The sequence below is a fragment of the Ailuropoda melanoleuca genome, chromosome 6 (genome assembly GCF_002007445.2).
Source record: "Ailuropoda melanoleuca isolate Jingjing chromosome 6, ASM200744v2, whole genome shotgun sequence".
Taxonomy (NCBI): domain Eukaryota; kingdom Metazoa; phylum Chordata; class Mammalia; order Carnivora; family Ursidae; genus Ailuropoda; species Ailuropoda melanoleuca.
Genome location: NC_048223.1, coordinates 31990020 through 32006772, shown reverse-complemented (window position 1 = coordinate 32006772; position 16753 = coordinate 31990020). Strand labels below are relative to the sequence as shown.

The 16753-nt window shown below is 38.6% G+C and overlaps 1 protein-coding gene across 1 annotated transcript in view; it reads right to left on the bottom strand.

Annotated features, from left to right (window-relative positions):
* The window catches only part of STT3B (STT3 oligosaccharyltransferase complex catalytic subunit B), a 100784-nt gene extending 84347 nt beyond the window's left edge, over window positions 1–16437 (bottom strand). The window contains exon 1 of the mRNA XM_034662122.1: window positions 15699–16437. Coding sequence (XP_034518013.1) covers window positions 15699–16012 — 314 coding nt within the window. The 5' untranslated portion in view covers window positions 16013–16437. The remainder of the gene's footprint in view (window positions 1–15698) is intronic.
* Between the last annotated feature and the right edge of the window lie 316 nt (window positions 16438–16753).

Genomic DNA, 16753 nt, shown 5'->3' with positions numbered 1-16753 from the left:
TACTTTACTTCTTAAGGGTAACTAATTCTAATGCAAGACACTGAAAGTGGAAGAATCTGGGGCAGGAAAGAATAAAAATGTGTAAAAAGCTTGGTCATACAATGGCTGGTAACTCTGATGGAAAATATTTCTGAGTCAAAGTCTAAAGATGCTCTGTATTCCATTACATGTCAAAGAATTCCTCCAATAAGCAGAAGTATTACTATGACTTTCATGTCTGCCTTTGAATCTTAGATCCAATAAATCTGAAGGGACATGAAAATAAGTCATGCTCCCTGAGGCACTGCTTTTACACTGGAGAGCTGTACTTAAGTGTCTGTCTTCAACATACAGAATTGTAATGATGGGAAACTTTTACACAGAACAATCTTCCTAATTTGAGAGCTGGGAAGTGTCTACAAGTTTATTTCTGTGTATTTTGTATTTGTTCAGGCATGATAGAAAGTTGTCTCATTTTATTTAAAGCCTTTCATTACGGAATTCAGAATTGTTCTGTAGTATTTTCAGTTTTAAAGCGGCTCACTGCACTCAATGCCTAAAAGTGTGCTTTTCAAAGTACATAAAGCAAATATTTGAAAATTGGTTGTCAATCTCTGGCTTCTATTACTTTGAAAAAATATTCTGACCACAACACTTAAGAAACTTAATTTCCATGATAAAGTTTGGAGGTGGGATCAGTGAAGAAAATCTCAAATATCTGCAAATTCCTTACCACTGTCTTCTGAGATCTCCAGCATACCCTCAAAGTGGGAGAACTAATAGCAGAACTAGTCTGGCTATCAAAAACCAAGTTTTGAAATGTGTTGGCAAACAGTGAGTGACTGATCCAACTGAATAATTCAGTGGGGAAAAAAACTGAAGTATGGGTATAGGCAAGACAGGTAAGACTAGAAAAACTTAGAGATGAATGTACTGGTTCTACCTCTGTCACTCTGGCCAAGTCACTTAGCACTTTACCTAGAATATTATAAAAGACCGTAAGTGAATAAAAAATACTGGTAGCAAATTTTTCCAAGCCTCAGTCTTTTGGAAGTGGAGGGATGTAATAAGTAGATGGATGGAAGCATCATGCCATTTCATAATTGTACACGTTTGCACATGCTACTTTGAAAACCAAAAGTATCACCCGAGGCTTCTGATTTCACAAAGTATTCTCCCAGTACTTTGTACGCAGTACTTCCTTTTCTCATCCGTAAAATGGGGGTAATAAAATATCTATCTCATAGTGCTTATGGTCCAGTAAGCCACAAAATGCATTAAAATTTGCAACAAATTTAACCCAGATTTAGTATCCCTCCCCCCAAAATACAAAATAACCAAGTTATTAAGAAAAAAAAAAAAACTGACCAAAGACAGCGAGAGAGGGAACACAAGCAGGGGGAGTAGGAGAGGAAGAAGCAGGCTCCCAGTGGAGGAGCCTGATGTGGGGCTCGATCCCACAACTCCGGGATCACGCCCTGAGCCGAAGGCAGACGCTTAACCACTGTGCCACCCAGGCACCCCTGGAATGCTCTTTCTTAGAATTCAGCTGCCATGCTGTGAGGTAGCCTAAGCAGCCACATGAAGGAGCTAAAAGCTGCAACTGAGCTTCCAATCAAGACTCCAGATGACTCTTAAGCAGTATAGCATCCCAGCACTTCTAGCCCCAGCTGACTGCAGCCTGTTGAGCCTCCAGATGACTATAATCATCTCAGCACCAAGGCTGACATCACGAAGCAGAAAAAACTCCCATTCCACCCACAGAATTGTGAAACAATGAAATGCTTTTTGTCACTAAGTTTTGGGCTGGTGTATTATATTTTTATGAATTGAAACAAAAATTATCACAAAATTCCCAGGTATATACTCCAGCAACAATCCATACACATGCATCAGAAAATGGTTTTTATTAACATTACTCATAAAAGCAAAAAGTTGGAAACCCAAATATTCATCAACTAGGAAATGTATAAATACAAATTAAGGAAAATTGCATACAGAATACTACTATTTTCAAAGCTCCAAACAAAGCAAAGCTTAGCAATATATTGTCTAGACACACAAACATATGTATATTTTTAATAATGACAAAGGAGGTGTTAAACAGCACTCAGATAATGGTTTCTTAGGGCTAAGAGGAAAACCAGATCAGGCTAGAGAAGAAATATGGATGGATGTGAAATTGGTTAACACCCTAGTTCTATAGTTGGGTAGGGGTTTCACATGGGTGTTTACCATTATGTTCATAATTACATATATGGCATATACATTATTTTATATGTAATTTGCATTTTCAATATAGTTTGATTTATAAAAATTTTTATAGCTTTATATTATGTTGCAATTCATATCCAACAATTATAACAAATACTTATTGTAAACTTTTCAAAAGTCTAGAATTATTTTTACTTCAAAAGGAAACCTTTTGTTTTAAATGCTGTTTATGTCACACTTTTTTAAAATGCAGTCAATTCTTTAAACAACCAAAATAAAGTATACTAAACAAAAGATCTCCCTTTCTAAAGAAGTGACCCACTCATTTTAACAACCTTCAACAAAATATTTAAAAAAGATATTAGCTGCGGGACACCTAGAGACATGGTTTCGGGTGGGGTGGCAATCTCATGGATTGTGGGTTGGAGCCCTGTGTGGTTTGCAGCCCTGTTTCGGCTCCACACTGGGTGGGGAGTCCATGGGGAGTCTGCCTGGGGATCCTCTCTCTCTGCCCCTCCCCCTGCATGTGCTCTCCCTCTCAAATGAATAAATATATCTTAAAAAAAAAAGACTTTATTTGCTTCTCAAGCTCATTTTTCTACTTTCAGTGAATAACTGGCCTTTATAGATTTAAGATTAGATTTATCTCATCTCCCACACATTGTTTCATTATCCTGTTCCTTCTAATGCCAGAAATCTGCTTGGCTTATTAAAATACAGTTTTCTTTAGCTATGGTGTAGAGTAAAAATGATTTTAGGATTAAAATTAAACTGCCATGAAGCTTAGTAAATTTTTAAAAATTAAGAACATATGCGATATTTTAATTGTCAATATATTCAACAAACCCTGTTCACTGTAACAGATTTAAAGGCACACTGATGGATAAAAGTTTAAAACAAAAAAAACCCACAAAAACATCTGGTGAGACCATTACAACATATCAGTTTTAGGACTCACAAGAATGTTGCTATTATTACATGGAATAGTATAAAGAGTTGACCAGTCATTTTGATAAGAGTTCAATCAGTAGTTTAAAAAAAAAAAAAAGAGTAAAGGCTTGGGGTGCCTGGCTGGCTCAGTCCGATGAGCACAGGACTCTTGATCTCAGGATCGCTGAGTTTGAGCCCCACATGGGGTACAAAGATTACTTAAAAAAATATATTAAAAAAAAGTTAATGACTTTATATTTTGGCTTATGTAACTCTCAGGATCTACAATAGTCAATGATCCTCCCAGTAAGTAGACATAGACAAAGCTATTTCTATCGCAGAGACACTTTATTAGAGACAGGCGATTTATTTAACCCCAATGAGTATTTTTATTTCGTATCCTTTAACCTCTTGTGGGAAGGTTTAAATGAAATCAGTCAGAGCTGTGATGGCTTCCTAAAGTGTTGTTTAATTTCCAAATTAATTACCAATACATGTATCCCCTCCTTTTTAAAGTTCCCCTTTTGCCACTTCACCTTCAACTTCACCACCAACCTACATTAGTACCAATTCTCGATAACTGAAAGAATCAAAGAGGATTTTCACTTTTACGGAAAATGGGAAAATGGAAAAACAGCGTTCAGTGTTTGTTTTGCGGTATGCCATTGAGGGAGCCTGCACCCTAAGCAGCGAGAACTGGCACCATCAAGCTCCGTCCCTTGGGAACAACACTCAGCATCAAGCTACCATAGCTCTGAACTGCATCTGTGAGCGTCTGTCTATTCCTTATCTTTCTCTATTTCGTGTGTCCGTTAGGCCTAAAACTCTTGTGCATCAGAAAAGTGTAGGGTTATTTTCGGGGTCTTGGAACACCATAAAACAATTTTTTCCACATAAATTAATGGTTCTTTGCTTTATGCATTTTTGGCTTACAAAAGTTTTCATTGGAATGCTCTACTTTTGGTTGGGGGATGCTGTGATCACAAAGTTAAATCAAGAGCCAAGAAACCAAATGGACCATTAATCCAACCCCACCCAAACTCATTTATTTGCATGAATTTAATGCCTACATACCAATGATCACTTCTATTCTTACTATTCCTCCACATCAAGATATATTTCTCAAGTTCAAACAAAATGCCACCTTGTACACTTATATTGCTAACATATTTTTTTTCATTTATCAGCTCAAAAGTTAACAGCGTTAACTGGTCTGTCTTTTCTTATCCAACATTCCTTAACAGTGAGTTAAAACTTGAGACAGTTATCTGTACTCAGAAGAAATACTCACTGAACTAAAATCTCCCTCCCTTAAAGTTCTCCTAGGATATCCAGCTAGCCAGTCATTTCCCAATTGCTCGTGGCAATCACACACTCACATAAATTATATTTCCATAAGCATTATCACCTCCTTTCTGCATCATCAACTCTTTCCTTCTTCTATAAGATTAAAATGACACCTTTATTGAGGGTGAGATTATGATGTTCACTACTAAGAGGTCCACCACCAATTCCAATGAGGTGGTGAGTTTCCACACCAACATCATTTCTCTGACATCTTTGTCATACAAATCACCTTAATTCTGACAGTAAGATAGTGTTATAGATCCCACAAAGGCCCAGACCTACAAGACTAACCTTCCCAGCCCCCCAATCTCCCACTTCACATACCAATCACAAGTTCAAGCTGTCACCAGTGCTTCTAGCCAACTAGCTATAGACCAGAAGTTCCAGTGACCCCCTCCTTGGGTTCAATTAATTTAGTAGAGCTGCTCACAGAACTGAGAGAAAATATTTAACTTACTAGATCATAGATTTATTATAAAAAAAAATAGAACTCGGGAATAGCCAGATAGAAAAGATTCATAGGGTAAGATTATGTGGGAAGGGGCACAAGGCTTCCATGCCCCCTCCGAGTACACCAACCTCCGCAAATCCCCTCATATTCACAAATATGGAAGTTCTCCAAACCCTGTCCTTTGGGGCTTTTATGAAGACTCCATTACATTGGCATGACTGATTAAATTATTGGGACCACTGGTGATTCAACCTCCAACCCTTCTCCCCTTCCCAGAGGTCAGGAGGTAGGACTTACAGTTCCAACCCTCTAATCACAGGGTAGGCTCCACTGGCAACCAGCCCCCATCCTCAGGTGACCTAAGGGCTTTCCAAAGTCACTGCATTAACATAACAAAAGATGCCATTTTTCCACTCTCATCACTTAGAAAATTACAAAGGTTTTAGGAGCTCTGTGCCAGAAACGAGGATGAAGACCAAACATACATTTCTTATTACGAATCACAGAATTAATACATATGATTCTACTGATATCACAGTCAAATCCAAGGTTTATCAAGGTATTACACAATAGAGACTTCCTGTGCTATTACTATCATCACCGAAACATAAAATGTGGTTACCATTAAGGATAAGGATCCATGTTAATATAAACTGAACACCCATTATGTTCTTAATACAGTGGTAGGATATTCTATCATGATTAGAAATTATGTTCTTACCTAAAGGATCTCATCTCTCTATAGTAAGTTATTAATATTATTATTCATTAGAGATGGAAATAAGAACCATATCACCGTAACAGTATTTTACCACTTTAGGCAAAGAACAAATAAATTAAATCTCCTTGAATGTTTTTACATTACACGTGTTAAAATCTTCAAAACAGCTCTAGCCTATTTAGTTGAATGAAAAGTCCTGAACAAAATTTAAGCAAAGTAAGTTTGTTCTATATTGGGATCAATAAAACCTGTATCTATATCTCTCACACAAGGCAGATAAACTATACTAGATTGTTATTTCTGAAAGAAGTATGCCTGGCATGTTTCCTAACAGTTAATACATTTCAAAAAAATTATCCCTACATCCCTCGGGAATTCAAACAAGAGGAAATACTAGAGGTATTAAAGAAGCTTAAATCATTAGGTTGGACCATTATCCAAATACAGCCTAATTCAGTCATTTATATTTCTCTCTGGCATATATTACAAGGGATATAGGGAAGAAGGGATAATAAGTATGTATATACTTTCCTTATAATAGTTTAAATTTTAAGTTTGAATTCTGTAGAAATACTAGCTGACTAAATTGGGAGTTTGAAGAAAGGCGGTCCTAGATTTAAATTCTTCAGCAGTGCATTAACTATAACAACAAGCCTTTATTTGTTTACAAAAGAAATCAACTGCTATCCATTCATGTAGCATGGATTACATACTAACGGACAGCAGAAAAATACCACCAAATTTGATCAAAATCATTCATTCTGACCAATAAATAAATATGCATTAGAGAGCATTCTTGTTTACTATTTCCCTTAAGAACTGCTTTCTAATTAAAAGAAAAGCTTACCTGGAAGAAATACTCAACTGAACTAAAAACTCCCTCCCTTAAAGTTCTCCTAGGATATCCAGCTAGCCAGTGATGGGCTAGAATTTCATTTCCAATATCCTTAATCATTTGCTAACACATAATGCCAAATTTCCACACCCCAACAGATTTCAAGTTCCTACAGAAAGAATCAAGACCTTTCCTTTATCGTTCTTTTTTAATTGAAGTATAGTTGACATACAATGTTGCATTTGTTTCAGGTGTACAACACAGTGATTAAACAATTGCATACATTACTTGATACCTGACCTTTACTATTCTTTGAATAAAACTTTTCATCCCCTGAAAAGAGTTTCTGAAAGGAAACTACTACTATCAAACCTCTCCTATTCTTCCTAAAACCAAGACAGTTACTAAATCAATAAAGGAAATAAAGATATGGGAAAGCAAAACAGTAGTGGCCTTGGAAGACTGGAAGAAGAATTGAGAGAATCCTTTACAAAGATACCAATACATTATTAAACAGCCCATTCTTAGGGTACTTCTAAATTCCTTCAGTTCAGATCTCTTTCCAACATTCTCTTTCCTTCTTTCTTTCAAGAACAACCACTCCTTACCTTATATAAATTTTAATATATAAGTTTTAAAGTGAACAATAGTTGGCAAAAGCTATAGTTTAAAAACCAGTACTTTTGCATTTATCTGATTATTTATCATTTGTCTCCTGAATGACAGTGATGTCTCTTCCCTCACCCTCTCTTCCTTGTAGTCTCAGTGTCTTGCTGAAAGACTGAAACTCTCTGGCCAGTTAGTACTTTTTGAAAAGTTGTCAAGGTTATCTGGAGACAAGGCTGACTCCAGCTCAAAGAGATAATTTTTGATCTCAAGTGAAGAGAAGGATGCTTTCCCTTTCCTACAAGTAACTCCTGCTGCAAAAGAGCAGGCAACCTCCTCAGGGGGGTGAGAAGCCTGGTTAATCAAATTACTGCGAAACTTTATTGCCACATATTCTCCACAACCCTTTGATCAATGAAGATGGATCTTAAACACAATGCTGAGAAAGAAAAAAAACAAAACAAAAACACAAGACACAAAAGTTCTAAGTGCATTTATCTCAAGTTTTAAAATAGGCAAAACTAAATAATATTATTTAGGAATGCACACAGAATTGTCCCACCTATGAGGAAGAGCAAGTATGTAATTACTATACAAAAGTGGGGAGCAGGGGAGGCAAGTACACATCAAGGCTTCTGAGGTGGTGACAATGTTCTATTTCTTGATTTGGGTGATGATCACACGGATGTTTATCTTATAATTAGTCAGTACATTGTACATTATTAGGTTTACATACTTTTCAGAATGTGTTTTATTTCACCATAAAAGAAAAACTTTTTTAAAGACTAAAACCAAACATTTTCTCACCAAAAGCCTTTGCAGAACATTATCTCATGCTTATATAAACATTTAAGACATTTTCAAAGAATATCTCAAAAACTTCAAGAGTGCTGCCTTCCAATAATTCTGTGCTCCATTATTGTTCCTGTGGTTTATACAAGTAAGATGGTTTAATAATTTACCTTAATAATAAAACCTACTTAAATAGATTTTATTCTACTGGTATTTTAAGAATAGGCATGAACTGCTAAGAGAGCAGATAATAAAGGTTCTCATCACAAGAAAAAAAATTTTTGTAACTTTATAAGGTGACAAATGTTAACATCTTATTATCATTTCAAAATCTATACAAATACCGAATCATTATGCTGTACACTTGGAATTAATATAATGTAATGTCAAATATACTTCAATTAAGAAAAAAAAAGAATAGGCATAAAATAAAAATGGTGGTCACAAGTGAGTTTCCCAGTGGGGATTCTTTTAACCAACTCTACTCCACCCATTCGGCTAGCAACACACAATAATTTAATCTGTGCACATATAGGAACTTTAGAAATTAATTATGAATTACTACATTTTAATTTTAAAATAGTATAAAAAACAGCATATGCTACAATATTATCTATCCATCTATCTATGGAGAGAAAGACCCAATAATTTAAGTTTAAAAACCAAATTCATCTGAAGTCATGTGTAGGTTGGAAAAATTGCTGGATAATAAAAGAACACTGCACTGTGCAGAAAAATCTTTACCGGAGAATAGCTGATAAACCTGTAAGGCATAAAAAGGAAATTAAAAGAAAACCTCAAAAGAAACACTGTCAATTTAGTTATCAACTAATCATTTATGCTTTATTAATATAAACGTAAGTTTTCTTTATGATTTTATGAATAGTCCTTCTCTTCAGATAGGAATGAATAAAAAAGTAAAAAAAAAAATTGAAAACCTAAAGCATGAAAACTATTAACTCAATGAAATTACAGGTAAGTGAAGCACACAAATTTTATATCACCAATTCTAAAGAAGTCAAACTTCACATAAAAACCGTTTTCATAGCTATACTTCAATTGCCAACATTTCTAATACTGTCAATTTAAAGTGGGTGGTAGAAACTAACTTCCCTTCATCTTCTCAAGTAACAATTTTCAAACATCTTCTCACAAAACGCCCTCTAATGTAAACAAAGGTGCAAAGAAAATAGAATAGAACCTAGTCAAACTATAACCGAAGAAAAAGTACTTCACCCTTTTAGTGTTCAGCTTCTTTGCCCCCAAAACAAGCCAAGCCAGCATATACGCTGGAAGCCCTGTAGACTACAGAATTCTGGGTCTACTCTACACTCCCACCCGTACTTCTCTTTAACTGGAACAGCTTAATATTTCCAACATTACAATGAACTTTTTACAGACAAAATAAATCTAAATAAAACAATATTCACTTGGGATTCATCCATCTTTTCTTCTCACTCAACTATTCCCCTTAAAAGCCCCATCTCTGAAAACTCCCTAGTCATTCAGGTTTAAAAACTTAAAGTCAGGGGCACCTGCGTGGCTCAGGTCATGATCCCAGGGTCCTGAAATCAAGCCCCACATCGGGCTCCCTGCTCAATGGAAAGCCTGCTTCTCCCTTTGCCCACCCCCCCGCCCCAGGTCCTGCTCTTTCACTCTATCTCAAATAAATACAATCTTTATAAATATATATATAAATAAAAAAATAAATAAAAACTTGAAGTCATCATCAATAAGTAATTAGCCATCATCCAACTAGTGAGCTTAGCTAGCTAGGCATGGATTGCGCCCAGGCATTCTGATAGGACAATATGTTAAGAATTAGATCAGGGTAGCTGATTAAAAAACATAAATTAAATGGAGGACACTTTCATTTAAGCCTGCCTTGAAGGCGGAGGATGCAGTAAAAAGGACATAGATTTTGAAGACAAGTAGACCTGTATTATTCAATTGTTGGGGGAATACTGAATTGAAGTATCTTTTATCTCCTTAATTCTAAGATCTAAAATCAAGTTGTAAGACACTGTAAAAAATAAGCATCTACATTTAGAACGTAAAGTTATCCTGCAACACTAAGTTCCACAGAAAGAAAAAATGGTCACTAATGATATGGTCAGTTTAATTAGTGCAGCAGTCACAATTCTTCAGAAACGTGTATTTCTAAAAACAGTATAAACTTGACCAACATAAAGGCATTCACCAACCTATGTATAGGTTATATTCCAAAGTATGTTTGGATGCCTTTCATTTGAAACTCTGAAGGTGTTTTTACAAAGAAATAAAATTCCAAGTCTACAAATGCCTGTTTACCTACATTTACCTAAAATATGAGAGCCTCTGGCAGTTGCTCCTATCTCTTCCCACCCTTACTTCCACCTAACACTTTTTTTTTTTGTTTAAATCCTATGGTATTGACACTTTCTACCAATTTCTAAATCCCTGGAAATTATGTGTGTCAGAATTAGGTCAAGTGAGGACACAGAAACTTTCTCAGAAAAGAGTAAATGATTTAAAAACAAAAAATATCCACCAGAATGACGTACAGGAAGTAAAGGAGTTAAGATGGGGTAGCAGGTTAACCATTCGCATTTTTTCCCCTTTCAACAGTATTCATTTGGCCCATACATTGTATTCACGAGTCCTGTATTTGAAAATGTTTTCATTTTTTTCCTATTTATTGTAGGGACTGAAAGAAATCACTTTTGCAATTAGACATAAATTAAGCATTACTATCTGGACAAAACATGGCAATAAAAGAGCAAAAATATGACTCAGAGTAAGCAACAGGCTGACCCATAAGAGGCTTCCAATAACCCCCCCAAAATTTAGGTGTTCCACATAAATTAAGTCTAGTAAAACCAATATTAATACCCTTCTAACAACTTCACAGTTTCTTCTGAGACATCAGATTCCGCAAAGTCAAGTAATTTAACAGACATGCATTGACTTATGATGTGTTCAGGTAATTTATTAACCAAAACCTAGAAAGATTAAATCTTGATTCTACCTGCAGTCCAATTGAGGGTGATACAGAAACAGTATTTATACTCATTATGTTCAAGTATTATAAAAAACAAATGTCCAGAAATAAAAGAACCTCTTAATTATGGAGTTGGAGAACAAAGATATAACACTCTTCAAGATATTACAGTAAACGATGTACTATTAGTGTCTACAAGCAGGATTTAAAAGCAGTATTAGAAAGATATGATAAAGCAAATAAAGTAAAACACTAACTGTAGAATCTAGGTGTTGAATAGGAGTGCAAATAAAGTAAAACACTAACTGTAGAATCTAGGTGTTGAATAGGAGTGTTCGCTATAGAACTCTTTCGACTTTTCTGTATGTTTGAAAATTTTTATAATGTAACAATTTATCAATATACAAATCAGTTGAATTGTAGGATACTTTATAATTTGGGTTAACAGCAGTATGGACTCTAGGAGCATTAAGTTTTCAAAGTAAACAAGTAAAAAATACAATTCAATCACTCCAGAATATTAATCTTTCCATTTTTTCTGAGAGCATGTATGCACTAATGAATACTAAGAAATTACAATGAAGAGAACTTTTAACATTTTCTCATATCCCAAAGTACTCATAACTTCAGGGAGCATAAAAATCAGAAGCAGATTAAATACAGACAGGCTAGTAAGTTTCCCCATATTTGTTAACAACTGGGTCAGAGCCCATAATGAGCTTCTAATGCTTGTCTACAACCAATGTTGAATTTATGCAAACTACTCATGGCAGTAAGAGATCTGCAGTCTTACTCAAGTTAGCCCTCAAAATACAAAAATCCAGAACGAAAAGGAAAAGTTCCAAAGTCTTTGCTGACAGATCCTACCGCAGGACCTATTCCACATGCCTCATGAAACTTACAATCGGATTACTACCTATAAGAACCACCACACTTAAACCAAATGGGAGCAGGTCTGATTCCATTACCCAATGCAGGAGGTCAAGACACTCCCTGCACCTCCTCCCTAAGTGTTCTTGTAACTTACAATAATTTTAAGCTCAAGGCTAGAAAAACTGTAAATTACAATGAATCCCATGACAGTATACCGAAAGTGCAGCTGGACTGCTATTGCTAATGATTCCACAGTCAAAGTAACTTTTTAAGATTTGGGATGTTTTCTCTAAAACTGATTTTGTTACCTATTTGTCTTCTTCAGAACTAAGGTCAATAGCTCTTTTTGTCATCTGCAAAGTAAAGAAAAACATGGAGACCTCAAAGTACAGGAACTAGTTTCCAGCTTACAAAGAGTTTATGTTCCAAAGGTTTATCAATCCTTCGAAAACATGTTAGCACTAATTAATCTATTTATACCATAGTTTCTTCGAAAAATTGTATTCCAAGTTTCAATTCTAAACTGCAGCTTTCTGCCCTGCAAAAAGACATCTGCTGCCCTTTTACAGCTAACTGCAGCCAAAACTCAGAGAGGCTCAGAGAATTCTCTCTCTAGGGCTCTAGGGAGAACCCACAGCAACCTGTGCAGGCAGGGAAAAGGGCAGCTCTCCTTACATAGGGAGCTTTTACATCACCTCTGTGGGAAAAGCTACTACAATTTAACAAGATAACGGTTGTGGAAAAGGTACTTGGTTAATATAAAAGTATAAATAGGTACAACAAAAATAAGTAGAAACTACATTTTGCTCCAGATAAAAAGATAAAATTAGGTGCTGTTAAACTAGTTGCTCAACCAAATGTTTGGCAAGTACAGACAACATATTCTCAAACTGCTTCCTCATATCTGATCAACTCAACTGATAAGGGAGGAAATTACTAAAGTAAAGTGGTGCGGAGATCGTACCACAAATGTTGCTAAATTCTAAAAAAGTGCAGTGTACCTTAAAATCAGTAAGTGTGTAATATCCAACATTACATACCACCGCTTATAACAACTGCAAGATTTATAAAATAAATTGAGTGACAAATTTAAAAACAAGTATAACTTTGTGACAATGAGTCACCTCTGGCAGCTAACTAGAGTCTTACGCAATTTAAGAACTACTGTAAATTACAGAAATAACTCACAATCAAACAGAAAAAGTGAACTTTTCACTGAAAAGACTTCAGAAATGAAGCTGGTAACAGAGATATGAAAAAAGGGAACAGAGAAGGCCAGAATAAATTGGTTTGTTGATACAAAATCTGAAAGAAATGTTTAGATATTATTAAAGGTTCATGTCATTGCTGTATTATAAAACAGTAATCTGGGAGACTCCCAAGCTAGTATAACACTAGAGTATTAGATTAAGGATCAAAACATTGCTCCTTGTAGCTTGGAAGGAAAACTGCTTTAAAAATCCAGACTAATAATGATAGGCAAACTAACCCTTTTCAATAATTTTTCTACAAGAATGGATTGTAAGAATGAGATACCTAACTACCTGAGATCTTCAGAAGATGTGAAAAGAAAAACAAAAGTGAGCAAACAAGGGATTTTTTTTTTGTCTAAAACCTAATTTTCTCATTAAGTCAAACCAAATTATACTTAGACATTACATTTATATTGGCAAATCTCTGCTTACAGTAAGGGATGGGGCAATTTTTTATTGTAAAAAGACTGTTTAATACTAATGACAATTATCTAACAATATGAACACAAACATTTAATTAGGAATACAATAAAATGTAAATATCAAAACTATTAGTAAGCAGAACACCTAAAGTAGATCTTTAAGAATGAAGAGATGTACATACCTTTAGATTAGGTATATGAATTAAAGTTCAAATTTCACACATTTAGCTAAAGGACAGTGTTTCTGAAATGTGTTTCTATACGTAAAAAAATAGAAGTGAAACAAATTTTCACATGGATAAAAAAGGGTTATGCTCTCCAAGCATATTCTCGAAACTTGAAAAAAGATCAACTTCTAATTCTTTACCATACTTAAAAGAAGAAAAAAGGAATATTATCCGTGAAGCAACCTGATAAGACTTCATGATCACAATACTCAATTTCAACAGTAATTTTGGGCTGACTTGATGCAGATTTCTAATCTTCCTTCAAAATAAGGAAAAATAACAAAATCGTCTCATCATTCAGTTGTGCATTTTTTTTGCAATCCTTAACTGCAGCCTCAAAGTTACTACTAAACAATATTCAGCCTTTGTAAAAATGATACTCTCTGTAGAAATACTATTCACAATTTTTGTTACCCGTGATGTTTGGTCGCCATGCGCTTCTGCTGTTGTAATCTAAAAAGACGACTTTCTCTTTTCACGTTGTTCAGTATAATATTAGCAGTTTTCATTTTCTGGTTCCAATTTCATTTTTATCTAATTTGCTTAAGTGTTTCAAACCTAAGACTGTACCTAGCTCCCAAACCTAAGAACACTGTACCGAGTTCCCATGGCTTCAAAGCATTTTCTTCTGTGATTCCAAGTAACATAAAAATTATTTTTAAAAAAATGTTAGAAAAAAAATCAAAACCTCTTCGCTTCACGAAGAATGTCCCAGTAACTGTTTACCTAAACTCAATTCTCCATGAGTGGGCCCCTGTCGTGTTCAATAGATGCTGCACTACCAATTTTTCTATCCATAACAGAACTTCAATCCAGTATTTTAATATATGGGTAACTCACTTCCCCAAATATTTATAATCCATATACTAGTAGCTCTCAAGAAGCTTCTCTCTCTCTATTCAAATGACAAAACAAATATCCTAAAGTTTAGTTAGATCTAATTATAAGGATATAAGATTAACTCAAGGCTGACAAGTCGGTTAACATGAATTAAGTTAGTTTAAAAGGCAGAGGCTCAGGTATAAAGCAAAAACAAATACCAAATAGGCCGGGAAAGCTGGGGAAAAAATTAAAGCAATCTTCCTATCTACGTAATTCACAAAGCAGTGTAGTGCTTAAGATAGCTAGTGCTCTTAGTAGGGTAATTTCCTAAAACATTCAGGTCAGTCCCGGATACCATGCGCAACTTCTGGATTATAACCTAAGACTCCCCATCACTGTGGTAGTTTGTTCTCTTATCCGCAAACCTTCCTGCAGAGACCAATAAAGGAACTAATGCCATGCCTTCGGATATTGTGCATAACATACTGAGGGTGACAGTTGGGCTAACAGAGTAATGTTCTTGCTGGAAAAAGCAACCCGAGATAATTGTGGAACAGAGGTGCTGAGTGCACTTAGGGGCCTTGAAAAAAGCCACTCCTGAAAATATCTAGTGTTAAATAAATAAGAGTCCCTAGCTTTCAGATCACTTTCAGGGATATTATTTCCTTTCCTACACAACACCTCTTTTTCCCTTCCCGTATAAGGAGAGCAAAAAGGAGAAACACTAAAAGCGTAAAACTGCGAGGCTGAGTAGACAGGGCTCCTACACATCTGGACTCACCTCCAACGGCAACAGGGCAACCCCGGGGCGATCCCATCCCAACCAGCAAAAACGCGCCCGCAAAAATGAGAGAACGCGAAAGGCACAGGCGGGGAGGCGGGGAGTCCGCCACGAGTCGGCCGAGGAGAGACCTGCCGGCTCCCGGCGTGGCCACTCCAGACTGGGCAACCCAAGGGGGCTGCGAGGGGCTTCGTTCGCCCTCCCGGGATGCGCCACACTTATCCGGCCAGGGGCCAAGGTCCCACTCGGAGACCCCGACGCCCCGCCTCGGGCTGCGCGGAGGGAAACTTCGCCCACGGGCAGGGGGCGCGCCCGGAGCTCCGGGACCCGCGCTCGCCTCGGCCGGGGTGAGAGCGGGGCTCTGCGGCGGCGTGGGGCCAAGTCCGGGACGAGCCGCGGCGGTCAGAGGCGCCGGTCCTGGGTCTCCGCGGGCCGCGGGCGGGGGAGGGGCGCCGGGGCACTTACCACGGGTCGAACTCGTGAATGATGCTTTCGAAGCGAATGACCGCGAAGAGCCGCGAGCTGAAGCCGGCAAGCCAGGCCAAGAAGAGGATGGTGAAGGAGAGCAGCGACTGCCAGCCGGCCGGCTGCGACAGCCCCCCGGACAGCCCCGCGGGGGCCGGCTTCGGCGGCGCCACGCCGCCCGCCGCCTTGTGCGCGCACTGGGCCCCGGGCCCGTGGTGGCCGTGCCGGCTGTTCCCCAGGGCCATGAAGCCGCTCCACGGAGACGAGTTGAAGGACGACTTGTGCTTGCTCTCCGGGGCCGAGGGCTCCGCCATGTTGTGCCCCGGCGGCGGGTCTCGCTCTTCGCCGCCGCCGCCGCCGCCGCCGCCGCCTGGTGCGAGGGGTGCTGGGCGGGGACCCGGAGGAGGAGGAGGAGGAGGAGGAAGAAAAAGGAGGAGGAGGGAAGAGCGCCGCGCGCTCCCGCCCTCAGCGCCGCGAGGCCGGGGGACAGGGGGTGGAGGAGGCGGCGGGAAGTCTCCGCCTCAGCAGCGGCCGCGACCGCCGCGCTCTCAACTCGGATGGCCCTTGCGCCCCACTAGCCATCCGTATCCCCAGTGCAGCTGCGGCAGCGGCGAAAGCCGACGGGACGAGGGCGCCAGAGAAGAAGAAGCAGACGGAGGCGGCACCACAGCTCCGAGCAGCAATGACATTCCCCCTCACACCCGCCGCCCGCCCCGCGGTGAAGAGCAGGAGGAGGAGCCCCCTGGAGTCCGGGCGGAGCTCAGGCTACCTCTGACTCCGCCCCCGACCCAACAGGAACTGGCCCTTCCACCTGTCACAATGCGACAGGTCCGTTAGGGGGCGGGCCCAGAACCGCGGTGCCCACCAATGGGGGCGCGGGTTGGGGCGGGGCTTAGTCCAACCGCTCTCCCCCCCACTCCCTCCCCCTCCCGCCTCTTGCCCGTTCGCCCGGGGCGGCCGTGCTGCGCGGCTACGGCTTCATTGTCAGTTGAAAGACGCGATTTCGCGCGCCTGTGTTGTCGGCAAGGAAGGGTGTTAGGCGGCCCCGCTCGTTG